The sequence below is a fragment of the Geotrypetes seraphini genome, chromosome 8 (assembly GCF_902459505.1).
Source record: "Geotrypetes seraphini chromosome 8, aGeoSer1.1, whole genome shotgun sequence".
Lineage (NCBI taxonomy): Eukaryota > Metazoa > Chordata > Amphibia > Gymnophiona > Dermophiidae > Geotrypetes > Geotrypetes seraphini.
This window is the reverse complement of record NC_047091.1, coordinates 12,095,184-12,109,086: the sequence shown is the minus strand read 5'-3', so window position 1 is coordinate 12,109,086 and position 13,903 is coordinate 12,095,184. Positions and strand designations below refer to the sequence as shown.

General features: G+C 40.9%; 1 protein-coding gene across 1 annotated transcript in view; it reads left to right on the top strand.

The window, feature by feature from the left end:
• SNRNP40 (small nuclear ribonucleoprotein U5 subunit 40) overlaps nt 1-13,903 on the top strand; it is a 48,534-nt gene that overhangs the window by 33,008 nt on the left and 1,623 nt on the right. Inside the window, exons 7-9 of the mRNA XM_033955843.1 lie at nt 6,730-6,812; nt 7,212-7,273; nt 12,279-12,382. Of these exons, the coding sequence (XP_033811734.1) occupies nt 6,730-6,812; nt 7,212-7,273; nt 12,279-12,382 (249 nt within the window). The remainder of the gene's footprint in view (nt 1-6,729; nt 6,813-7,211; nt 7,274-12,278; nt 12,383-13,903) is intronic.

Below are 13,903 nucleotides of genomic sequence, written 5' to 3'. Positions count from 1 at the left end.
AGAGCTTCCTTATTTGGTGGCACCCAACGAGACATATGATCTGAAATTTCCCACCTATTCTAGGCACAACAAATGCAGGCTAGACTTAAAAAGGAGTTACGGAAGTTTAAAAAACAAAAAAAAAGTAAATCTTTTTTATTATTAGGGGGCCAAATCTTTCCATCATATACACCAGTGGTTCCCAACCCTATCCTGGGAGACCACTAGCCATTCAGGTTTTTGGGACAACCCTAATGAATATGCATGAGAGAAATTTGCATATAATGAAGGTGACAGGCATGTAAATCTGCCCCATGCATATTCATTAGGGCTATCCTGAAAGCTGACTGGCTGGTGGTTCCCCAGGATAGGGTTGGAAAGCACTGATCTACACCCAATCTTTAAATCCCGCTTTACATGTTTCTCAGGTATTGTAATGTCATGTGATTACAAGATCTGAGAGAAAAAATTGCGTTATCAATATCTGAGGCATATGTGTTCAGTAAGAAATGGTTTTTATATTTTTTAAATAAGTGACATTGTGAAGTACGGTACTCCCCCCGATATTCGCAGGGGTTCTGTTCCAGGAACCCCCGCGAATCTTGAAAAACCACGAATACGTTTTTTAGCCGGAGAGGCAGGAGAGAGCAGCCAGATCACTGGCGAGTGAAGGAAATCACTCGCGGTATGCTCCGACTGCCTCTTCCTGCACTAAAGTTGGGCCTTGCCAATCAGGAGCTGCGGGTCACCTAATGGGTGAGGCCCAATGGGTGAGGCGATTGGAAAATACCGCGAATGACTGGGACCACGAATCGCCAACCGTAAATGACCGGGGAAGCACTGTATCTAAACAAAGTATACCAGTCCAAGGGAGAGATTTAAAGATGAATTTAAGTACCTTACCATATAGGGTCCATATTTATTACTTAGGTGCATACCAAAAAAAATAGGTGGGGGAGGGAGGGTCCATCTTAAATAAATGTTTCCCTTTTACAATGTGATGAGAAATATCTTTGAAGATCCACATATCTCCAAAGCAGTCAGATTCCCTGTTGTCATTGGCTATTAAAATTGTACTGCGTTCTTGGCAGGATTTATCCAAAGTTAATTGTGATAGTTGGTGGTCTTTGGTGTGTACTACTTGAAGCCTTTATTGCTAAAAAAAATTCCCATCTATCTAAATTCAACACCAGATGGCTATATCCCATATGTTAAATATATAAGTCCTAATTATTTATACTATCAGTTTTTCATTATTACTGCTTTGTCTCAATTCTGTAACTAATCTCTACTTAAATTCAATAAATAAACCTAGAAATTGGAAGAACTGTGATCGTTTAAATATTTCGTTCTGGTGGGCAAGTCTTTGCTCTAGTTATAGACTTGAAAGAATAAGTGCTGAGCATTTGGGGCATGGTAATATATGTAAATTGATATGGGGCCCATTGGCATTTTGTTACCTCATTATAATTGATGATAATTGAGTGTTGACTATGAGTCATTTTTGTTTTTTCTGGTACATATCCAGGGTAGGGCGGGAGGGGATTATTTATATCATAAATTGATTTTTGAATATTCACACTTGAGGTGAGACGATATCATTACTTAAAATAGAGTAAGGGTTTTATGGTAATATGTTTTTGTGTTCTATTGAATGATTATTGGGTGGGTGGGTGGGGGAAAATGGTTGTTTATGAACATATGAAAATTAAATGTGCTTTTATTGTATCATTATACGTTGAAATTGTTGTATTGCACTGTTGAAGCATTAAAAATCAATAAAGAATTAAAAAAAAAAAAAGAAATCCAAAAAGGCATTTTTACTTTTGTGGTAAAAATGGCCTTAGCGTATGAGATTGTAGTCACCCCAGTTTTAATTTAGCCTGGTAGCTTGTATCATTTTTACTTCATCTTTTTACTCGTCACCCTCCACATCATCTTATCGAATAGGTTTGTCGTTGAAATGATGCATGTGCCCCAATCTTTGTAACATGGTTAAAACTTTCTGGGGGACATGGGGATGTTGGATTTATGTCATCTGTATTTTGGTGCATGAGCTATGTTGAATGCATAGTCTTGATTTTATTTATTAACCCATATACTTATTAGCACCTATCGCACTGCTCTGTGGAGTTTCCTTGTGCGGGTTTTAGCGCCGGCCATAGCGGTAACAGCTCTGATGCTCAAAGAATTCCTATGACCGTTGGAGCTGTTACCGCCGCAGTCGGCGCTAAAATCTGCACTATGGTTTTGTTAAAAAAAAAAAAAGGGGGGGGGGAGGGTGTTTAGTGCCCACATCACTAGCATACTCAGTCAGATAGAACTCTGGATGCTATCCTTCAGACTAAAACTAAACCCGGGCAAAACAAAATTCTTCCTGGCCACCCCTAAAGACAAAATCAAAGACACTACAATCCAAGTGAAAGGCTTGGTTTTCCCACTCGAACAAACATTAAAAATACTGGGAGTCACGTTGGACAAACATCTAGCCCTAGAAAATCACACCGACCTTACTGTCAAGAAAGGTCTCTCGGTCCTCTGGAAACTTCGCACCATAAAAAAATACTTTGATGACACCGCATTCCGCCTACTAGTACAATCCACTATTCTCAGCATACTGGATTACTGCAATACCTGAACTCCATGAAGAAAACCACCAGAAGACTAAAACTGATTCAAAACTCAGCCGTCCGCCTCATTTTTGGCCTGAACAAATGGGAACACATCACTCCTTTCTACCGCCAACTACATTGGCTACCTTTCGAATCCCGAGTCCTTTTCAAGTTCGCCTGCATCTGCTACAAAACAGTTTTCGGTCTATCACCAAAATACCTCTCTTCCCACTTCACTATGTATTGTACCAATAAGAAATCCCGCAGAATTCAGCTGTTCGCCTTCCCCTCCATAAAATTATGCCAGCTCAAAAGATTCCTCGACAAAACCTTCGCCTTCCAGGCGGCTAAGCTGAACCCTTGGTTAGCCCAAATGATGCTCGAAGCCCCGACCTACCTCGACTTCAGAAAACTTCTGAAAACATACCTATTCCGCGAACAGGACCTCTGACCCTCATTTCCCCACCCCACCCCCTTTTCTCTCCCCCTCCCCGCCTTTGGCCCCCTTCTCCCTCCCCCTTTTCCTTCCAATCCAACTCTGATTAATTCCTACTATAACTCAAACATTTCCTTCCCCGTTGCTTGTGATTCTGACAAAATGTTGTAAATCCGTGTTCAGATCGGATACTAATTTAATTGATGTGAACCGCCTAGAACTCTTTGGGTATGGCGGTATACAAGAACATAATAATAATAATAATAATGTAGTGGAACAAAATGCTTCCTGCGCAATGCCTATTGGATCGTTATGAATCTTTTCATAAAGCCCCATAAACTTGGCTTTACCCATAATGCCAGACTGGTGCATATACGGGGATAGGTGTGAGGGTTTCATGCAGTTTTTATTTTTTAGTAATAGGTCAAGAATCAGGGAAACATAACACGCAACGTTTAAAGCAGGGGTGTCCAACCTGCGGCCCCGTGAAGTATTTTTTGCAGCCCCGATCGAAGACCATGCAGTGTTTTCCTCTGCTGCCCCCCCGGGTGTTTGCTGACTTGCCGACTCCCTCCTCTGTCTTGCTGCAGCGTTTGCGCGGATCCAGAAACATTTTTTCCGGACAGTGCGGCCCAGGGAAGCCAAAAGGTTGGACACCCCTGGTTTAAAGGTTTTATAGGAGGAAGGAAAAGAGAAGGTTTTGAATGGTGTCTTCATTTATGAGGTGCTTTGATTTTGTTTTCATTACCAAATAGATGAATTATAAAACTTGTGAATAAAATAATTAATTTGAATAACCTTGGACCACTTCTGGCACTAATCCATTGCTTTAAATTTCTCTGTAACTTTGCCAGCACAGCTTGTGTCTATATGTGTCTATATAAATTTATCTATATGTGAGACGCATTTGTTTGCCTTCTCGAGTTTCACAGCTGGCATGGTTTTTATTAAGAGATTTACAGAGCTGAACTGAAAGGGTAGCAGCTCAGTATTACCATATGATTTTCCCTCCCCCCACGCACACACACTCTTCATTTTAATGAAAAAGTTGCATCAATGGGGTTGAATCAGAAAGTTTCCCAATTTGCTGTGGGACCAGACAGGGATGCTTTCTATCACCGCTTTTGTTTGTATTGACATTAGACCCCCCCTTATTAGAGATATTCATAAGATGCCGACCAACCAGGGAGTGGGTTTGACCCAATTTAAACTGGCAGCGTTTGCTGATGACTTGGTGAACCCGAAGACCTCCCAGGTGATGCTCTTGGAAGTGATTCAGGAATTATACTGGATTTAGGCTCAACTTGGAAAGGTCAGAGGCATTGCCTTCTTCCAGGAGGTACGGGGCTTCTGGGGGGAGAGATTCCCATTAAAATGGGCCGAAGGTTCCTTTGTTTATCAAGGCATAATGTTGACTATGGACCCCCATGCATTATACTGCATAAATGTTCATAGGATGATGCAGGAAACAGGTGCGGTATTGGAGGAATGGAAGAGCCTTCCCATTTCATTGATGGGTCATATTAGCCTGATTTAAAATGATAATACTTCAGAAATGGTTATATTTACTGCAGACGCTTACCCTCATAGGGATCTACGGCGGCGGTGGGTTGTGGATTTTTGTTGGGCCTCTAGGAAGCCGAAGTTGGCATATCAGGTTATTGGGGGGGGGAATCCCATGGGGGGTTTGGGGTTGCCCAACTTGCAAATTTATAACTCTGTGTGTTTACTCTTGACACTTGGGGGATTGGGTCACTTAACAACAGCATCATTTTAATGTGAAGCTGATGATCCAGTTTACAACTTTCACATCAACTGTTTCTGTATGAAGCATTGTAAGTCATCCATATACCTTGGATTTCTAGCAAACTTTATATTAAAGTAAGGGGGTGGGAGGGGGTGTTTTATCCTGTTACAATGGAAAATGTGCTGACCTGAATTCAGCTTTTTTCTGAATGTTTTGTCTCCATATTGTGGGCAATGTTTGTTATTTCTGTTTGCTGCATTGCTATCCTCAATAAACATTGCTTAAACTTAATGAAAAAGTTGCCATTCACATCTGGCTCGTATGAGGAAGCTTTTGCCATGTGGTCTTCAGTTTTTTACTTGTATTTTCCCTCCCTCATTCAGACCAAGCATTAGGTTTATGTTTATTAATTGGTGCAGTTTGCGAAAAATTAATAGAGAAAGGAACGTAATTTTCATAAAAACAGATTAATAAAAGAAAAAAATTAAAATACAGTCTAATAGTTACTGTGAGAACATTTATCCACCCTAAACTATGGTAATAATGGAAAAGCCAAACCAAAAAGATAGGTCTTCAGGAGAGTCCTAAATCTGGGATAAGAAGGCTTACATGGTATATCAATTGGAAGTGAATTCCATAAGGTGGGAACTGAAGCAAAAAAGGCAGAATTGCGAGTCAATACTAACCTAACCAAATGGATCAAAAGTAAGGACAATTGATGAGCAGTTGAAGATCGTAAGTTATGCATTGGATCTATATGGTTCTAAAAGTTTTGTCAAATAGGTTGACCAGATTGTAACACTTTAAACGCCAATGTTAAGGCCTTATGCATCAAACAAAATTTCACGGGAAGCCAATGGAACTCTTTAAAAAGAGGAGATACATGATCATATCTATGAGCATTAGTGAGAATTCTGATTGCAGTATTTTGTACAGTTTCTAACTTTTTGGTACTGATGGAAGTCCAGTATAAACAATGTTACAATAATCAATCTTAGAAGCAACTAGAGCATAAGAAAGAGATTTATCAATATAAGAACGAACAAAACAAATCTTCCATAGAGAGAAAAACCATGATCTTAACAACAGAAGCTAAATGTGAGTGCAGAATCTAATTGCACACCAAGGTACCTCATAATATTTAAAAGCCGAATGGGCTGAGATTGCAGTAATGGAGTTATTGATAGTGAATTAGAAGAACTAGAAATCTCAGGTGGTTAAACAGGGATATAAACTAGAGAATGACATGGTGGCAGTTACCTGCGGAAACGGTGGGGGGAGGGAAGTGCTCACTGTGGGCATGGGGACAAAGCCATCCACCGATCGCACACGGCCCCCTCCCTCCCTACGGCCAGATCTATCTACCTCCCTCCCCCTTACCTTTGTGGCTCTTTAGTAAAGAAACTTACTCTAGCAAAGCCTGCCTGCAGTCGCATGTGTGTGGGCAGAAGCTTCTCCTCTGACGCAACTTTCGGTTGTGTCGGAGAAGCTTCCGCTCACACACACACGCGACTTAAGGCACAGGCAGGCTTCACCAGCTTCAGTAAGTTTCTTTACTAAACGCCGCAAAAGTAAGGGGGAGGGAGATAGATTTGGCTATAGGCAGGGAGGGAGGGGACCAGGCGCGCCTTCCCTCCCTTAAGTTTCTTTACTAACGTGCTGCGAAGGTAAGGGGGATGGAGGGAGATTCTCGGGCCGCTGAAGGGCAGTGAGGTGGCGAGAGGGAAGGGTGGATTCTGCGGGGATGGGGCGGTGAAGGGGACGGTGGTCCAGTGAAGGGGACTGATTTTTTTTCCCTGTGTCATTCTCTAATATAAACCCTTCAGTTATTTCGATTTGTATTTTCTCTAGATGACCACCAGATATCACCGTAAGAGCTGTTGGTCTTATTACCTCTCCCCCCCCCACACACACATCTTATTAGGCATTGTTTAGTTAATCTGTGTCTTTTACAGTTCGTGTGTGGGACGTACGGCCGTTTGCCCCCAAAGAGAGATGTGTGAAGATATTTGCAGGAAACCTGCACAATTTTGAGAAGGTGAGTTAGATATCATTAATGGCTGCTCTTTTACAGCGTGTAATAGTATTGGTTCACTTAATTTAAGTCTTTAAATTGTTTTGTTGGAAGGGTTTTAATAAGGACAGAGATGAATGTACAAATCAGAATTCCAATTACAGCTGAAATAACAAGATTTTCATTGTTAGGTGCAGCTATAATTGGCTGTAAATTATACTTGTTGTCTACATTTAGTATCTGGTGTAGAAAATAACGAGGCATTGATGTTTTATGCAATAAAACACGAGACATAATCGCTGTTTTGTGTTTTCTGGGGGAGAACCATTAAAGTGTTACAATATTTAAGCTGTAGTCTAATGAGTTCATTTCAAGTCAAGTGAAAGCAAATGAAAATGACATGCTAATTCCACCTGTTTGCAGAATCTTATGAGATGTGCCTGGTCACCAGATGGGAGCAAAATAGTAGCAGGATCAGCAGACAGGTAAGAGATGGATATATTTTGGGATGAGGGATTAGTTCAGTGAATCGCAAACTGTGTGCCGTGGTGAGACAGGATCCTGGCACTGCTGGCACAGGTGCTAGCACCTCTCCTCTCTGCACCCCTGGCGATGGAGGGATTTCCAAAACCAGGCAGTTTGTCCGGGTGTTGGAAGGTCCCCTGGGTCATTTAACTTCAGGTTCTGGCAACAGAGGAAATTGACACAGTGGCACAAAGCTACAGAACCAGAGATAAAAGCCTCATACTTAATCAGGTTAATATAATAAATTCTGTCTTTTTGCCTTTCTTGTATACAATTCTGGAGACTGCACCTTCAAAAAGATGTAATAAGGATGGAGTCGATCCAGAAGGTAGCAATTAAAATGGTCAGTGGTCTTCATTATAAATTGTATGGGGACAGCCTTAAAGATCTAAATATGTATACTTTGGAAGAAAGGCAGAAGAGGGGGTGGTATATGATAGAGATGTTTAAATAACTCAGTAGCATAAATGCGCAGGAGGCAAACCTCTCAACTGAAAAGAAACTCTAGAATGAGGGGGCATGGGATGCATGTGAAAGGGGACAGATTTCAGGAAATAACTTCACAGAAAGGGTGGTGAATTTGTGAAATGGCCCCCTGAAGTGGAGATTACTATTAAATAGGCTAAAATCAATTGGTGTCGGTGGTCAAGTCCTTGAATGGTTTCACTCTTTTCTTTCTGAACGATCCTCTGTAGTTACTTTCAAAAATACAGTCTCTACTCCATACTCCACTAGTTATGGTATCCCTCAAGGATCAATATTGTCACCACTATTGTTCAATATCTTTCTTTCTCCCCTGCTCTGTATGTGTCAATCAATAGGATTCACCACTTTTACCTATGCCGATGATATCCAATTACTGCATCCATTGAATCCAGACAATAATAACGAAATAACTTATATAAACAAAAAATTAGGAGAAATTAAACAATGGCTAAACTCAAACATGTTAGCCTTAAATGTTCAAAAATCCAAAGCACTCTTTTTCCCTTGGAAAAAAGATATACACCTAAATTCTTCATTTACTTTAGATAATGTACAAATAAACTTGGTAAGATCTCTAAAAATATTAGGAGTTACAATCGATGATGGATTAACCTTTCATGAGCATATTACAAATACAATTAGAATATCTTTTTTTAGATTACGTATGATCAGATCAATTGCAAAATTTTTAGAGCCTAAATCCTTAAACATACTTATTCACTCACTCATCATTTCAAAACTGGATTATTGTAATGCATTATTATTTAATATCACTCAGAAAGAGAAAAAACGTCTCCAGATAGTCCAAAACACAGCAATTAAATTAATACATAACTGTAAAAATTTGACCACGTCACACCACTTTTTATAAAATCTCATTGGCTCCCTATCTCTCATCGTTTTACTTTTAAATTACTACTTTTAGTTTTTAAAACATTGAGCACAAACGAACCACAATTCATTAACAGACTACTTATCCCCTACTGTACCTCTCGTACATTGAGATCAACCAATCAAAATCTCTTAACAGTTCCTTCACTAAAAATTATTGGAACCCGTCGCACTGATATCTTTTCTGTCATAGCCCCACAATTGTGGAATAATCTGCCCCTGTATCTTAGAACTGAAAAAGATTTAAAGCAGTTTAAAAGTAGCTTAAAAAGTTTCCTTTTTAAGGACGCATTTAACATATGAAACCAATTTTCCTATTCTTTTCTTAACATATATTTCTCCTCATTACCTTCCCTTACCTCTTGTTTTTTACCTTACACCTTTTTGTTTTTTTTAATATGTAATTTTACCCTTCTTTCCTTATATGTCCGTTAGTCTGTATAATTTTAATTTTATGTTTTTAACATTGTATTAAATTTTAACTAACCCCGTATTTGTATTATTTTTCTTGTTTTTGTAAATCGCTTAGTAAATTTAAATAAGCGATTCAACAAATTTTGAATAAACTTGAAACTTGAAACTTGAGATGAAAACTGTATCTGAATTCAAGTAAATTCGAGGCATCTCCATCAAGTACATATTGGCCCATATTCTATAAATGGGACCTTAAGTTAGGCACCTAACGTAAGTGGACAACGCCATTTAAAAATGAATAACAGTGTTAAAAAAAATTAGGCACCTGCATCATAGCTACAGAGGCACTTTATGATGACTAATACCGCTGTAGGCATGGCTAACACCAAAGGTGGCGTTGGGCGTCTTAAAGTGCCTTCGTAGGCTCACACTAGTCTCGTACAAGAGTTACAATTACAAATGGAAGATCTTGAAAATAGATCTAGGCAGTGCAACCTTCGATTCAAGGGTATTCCGGAGATTGAAGCATATCGGGACAGAGTGGCAGTAATACAAGATATATGCAGCTCGCTATTGGACATTGCTGATAGTGGCAAACTCGACCACATCCATATTTAATGCACACACTGGAGCTTTAGGGCACCTAGAGACAAGAATGTTCAGGATATTATTGCCAGTTTTGGAGATTTTGGCACTTAAGAACGTATTTTGGCCAAGGTGCGTCAGATGCTTGACTTCAGTTGGAAATCTATTAAAGTTGGTATCTTTCAAGGCTTAGCTTGTGTCGCCTTAAAAAAAAGTCAGGCTTTTCGAGATGTTGCCAGACTTCTTTGCATGGAGGGGCACAAATATCGATGGCTTTACCCTTTCAGGTTATGGATTACAATTAATGGACAACCTAAGAAGATTCATACAGTTAAGGACGCCTGGACTGCACTACATAGCATAACGTGACATGACGATATAACGATATAACATCTATACTGTCTTAGCGTAAAGATCCATGTGGTTTATAAAAAAAGCAAAAAACAATGAAGAGGAATGATTTAGTTGCTTAGAAATCTGATGAACAAATATGTTTCCTAAACTGTTGATACGTACTAGCATTCACTATTAAAGAATTCAAATCCTTACCCCAGGATGGTAAGATAAGAGACGGCGATGATATTATTTGAGTTTACATCCTTTAACGGATGGAAATGAAAAGAAAGCGTCTGAACTTCTAGAACGTTTTACATTAACAAATGTGAAAGAATCCACCAATATCCAGGTGTAAGCCCAGATAATACCTTGAAACACATACAACCAAACTTAAATTTCATATGTGCCTCCACCACAAGGGTGTCAAACTCAGGCCCATGGGCCAAATTTGGCCCGCATGGTAATTAAATTTGGCATGTGAGAAAATACCCTGTTCCTTCCCTCCCTCCATCTCATTGTCCACCATCTCTCTCCCAGCTTCCCAGTCTCGCCTTCAAAGCAGCCTGCAGAGGATTGCTGGTTGGCTGTAACGATCCTATCAGGCTGCCGTAGCCCCCGCAGCATGTTCCCTCTGCCGCAGTCCTGTACGTCAGAGGAGGGGCTGGACAGTGGCAGAGGGAACGTGCTGTGGAGGCCAACAGCAGCCTGCTAGGATCGCTATAGCCGACCGGTGATCCTCTGCAGGCTGCTTTGAAGGTGAGACTGGGAAACCGGAGGATGCTAGAAAGAAGGCCATACTAATTTGGAAGGGTCTAGGCTTAGTGGTAGATAAGGAGGGTCATTGTCTTGCTATATGGAGGACCTATTAAGGGACTGCTTACACGATTGCCAATATATATGGTCCTAATTCTAACCAGGCACAATATTACACCTCACTTTCTAAATCACTTATGGATTTTACTCAGGGTGTTCTTTTTGTGGATGGGGATTTTAATATTACATCTAGTGCAGTGCTCAACCATTCTAAGGGAGTCATGGCTTTGAGAAGCGTCACTGTAAGGCATTTCACACTTTTATCAGGGGACTCAACCTAATTGACTGTTGGCATATAGCTCATGGGGTGTAGAGAATCTATATACAGTGCTACCTTGGTTTGCAAGCATAATTTGTTCCAGATGCTTGCTCGTAATCCAAAGTGCTCGTTTATCAAAGCGAATTTCCCCATGGGAAGTAGTGGAAACTCGGATGATTCGTGTCGTCCCCCCCATGATCCATATCCCTTCTTCTCTCTGTCTTCTTGTGATCCAACACTTCTCTCACTCCTTGTTTTGGCATTTCTCCCTCTTTTGCCCTCCCCTCTCCAACTAGATCCAGCATTTGTACTCCCCCCTCTCTTTCCATCCCCACAGACCATCCCTCCCTTTTTCTTTCTCTCTTCTGCGGTTTGCCTTCAGCTGAACAGAAGCAATTATACAACTAACCCAAGCTACCTCTCGCCAGCATTGCATCATTCCCTCGGCCAAGTTTTTTGATTCCACTTCCTGTTTGTGGCGTTGCAGAGGCAAAGCGCTGGTGCCGGCGTGGGTTAGTGGGTGCTGTTTGCCAAGGTCCGCTAGAGGTAAAGGTTTGAAGGTGAACCACGGGGGGGAGAGAAGCCAGTTCCCGGGGGTGAGGTGGTGGCAGCTCAGTTTGGGGGTGATGCGCACGTATGTACTTGTTTATCGAGACAACGCTCGTTTTGCAAGTTAAAATTTGCTGGAGTGTTTTGCTCGTCTTGCAAAACACTCTTAAACCAAGGTTTGACTATTTTTTTCACATGCTTCTGGTACTTATACACGACTTGATGGTATTTGGGCACTTCGTAACGTGGGGGGATCTTGATGAGGCTTAGATCAAAGCAATTCAAATTTCCAATTACGCCCTGGTATGGGTGTCATGGAGGGGTGTTTGTAAATTCCAGGGATGCACATATTGGAGATTAAATGAAACATTGCTTGGTTCTCACAAGGTTCGTGCTGAGCTTCGCTTAACCATAGATCAGTATCTTTTTTAGATATTCTTCACTATTGACTTGAGAGGTGGGAAGGATGGGGGGTTGGATTTAAAATCACAGCTTAATGCAGAAAGGATCAACTTTTCCCTAGGCAGAGAGTTACAGCAGAATGTATAAAAAATTTTCAGTTTTATGTCAACACACTATCAGTAATAAATGCCTGCCAATCTGCAATGAGAAGCATTTCCGTTGTCTTTCAGGTTTGTGTATGTGTGGGACACAACCTCGCGAAAAATTCTCTACAAGCTCCCGGGACACGCTGGCTCGGTCAACGAAGTCGTTTTCCACCCTGATGAACCAATCAGTAAGCACTCATGCAATATAGCAAATACTTTATGGTGCATAAAGAGGAACCAGCATTTAATTTGAAGAGCTTCCATGTGCTAGTGCAAGGGATAAGTAATGCTGTACACCTGTGGCAAGTGAAATCCATTGCAGGGTAAAACTCAAGCTCATACAGAAAGTCAAGACTTGGCTGACATTCTTTATTAAGTGCTGCTTTTAATGTAGATATGGGTATTCTTTTTATTTAACTCTTTACGCTGCAATTAGATGTTGATTACATGCTAAATCTACAGGATAGTGGGAAGTGTAGATAAAGTTCCATCTACATCACAGGAATTTGAATCTGGCTTTGCCATTAGGTGAAGCTGGCATTACCTGAAGTGACAGAATTTGTGGGGAGGGCAGTGAAAACACGCTGCACTGGGGTTCTACCAAAGAAGAGCATAAGAGCAGCATAGTTTGGGGTACTTTCCTTTCCTCCTTTGTCCAGTCAATTCCTCTACCTTCTCAATGCCAGCACTGTAAAGTGCATCCAAAACTCATGGTTACAGGCCTGTACTTCCTGTAATGATTATTGGCAATGTACAGCTTTTATTCATACATACCCTGTATATCTTCCAAGACCTTGGCGATACCGCTGTGCAAAACGCAAGTTTTGTATGCACAGGTAGTGGCCCCCAAATCGTCACTGGTCTTATATTTTATGTTTTTTTAAAAAAATTTATTTTTCATCTCATCTTATTTATACTTTAATAAATTATTCATCACCATCTTCAATAATTTAAATTAATACTCATTTTGTGTATCAACCCAGCGGGGGGAATTGAGTTCCGACATAGGACTATGTTTCACTGTAGCTTTCTCAAGGAAGTTCCCCTAAAAGAATAAGAACAGTAATATTCAACTATTAAAGCTCTTGTCAACTTAAAGCATAAAATTAGTCTTCCTTTATTTTACCTTATGTAGCTGAGATTTAGTCCCAAAAGTAATCCTCCTCTGATGCAACCGGAAACAGGAAATTGCGTCAGAGGAGAAGATACAACTGAAGCAGCTGTGCACGACTTGTTGAAAGCATGCGTGCAGCTGGGAGAAGAACAATTAAATTTGCCACATAAAGTGAGGGTGGGGAGAGAGGGAGGGAAATAGCAGGACGCAGCAATCGGGCAGGAGGGGGCTGCTGGACTGCGTTATCCGTGACCACGTGTGATCCTTCATAGCAGGAAGGAGGGAGTGAAGGGGAAAGAGATGCTGGGCCAAGTGGATGAAGAGGGAGACAAATATTGAGAAAGGGGAGGACAGGCAGGTAAACCAGATACTGGAAGTGGGGAGAGAAAGAGGGAAAGAAGCTAGAAAGGGGTTGGAGAGGAGAGAGACACATTGGTATGGAAGAGAGGGGAAATCTGGACACAGGAAAGTAACAGAAACAGAGGGGAAATTATGTCCATAGGGGCTTAGGGACAGAGACATAAAGGGGAGATATATGGGGATGGTAAATGGACACAGGGAGGGGCAATGCCGGACATAGGAGGGAGTGTACAGA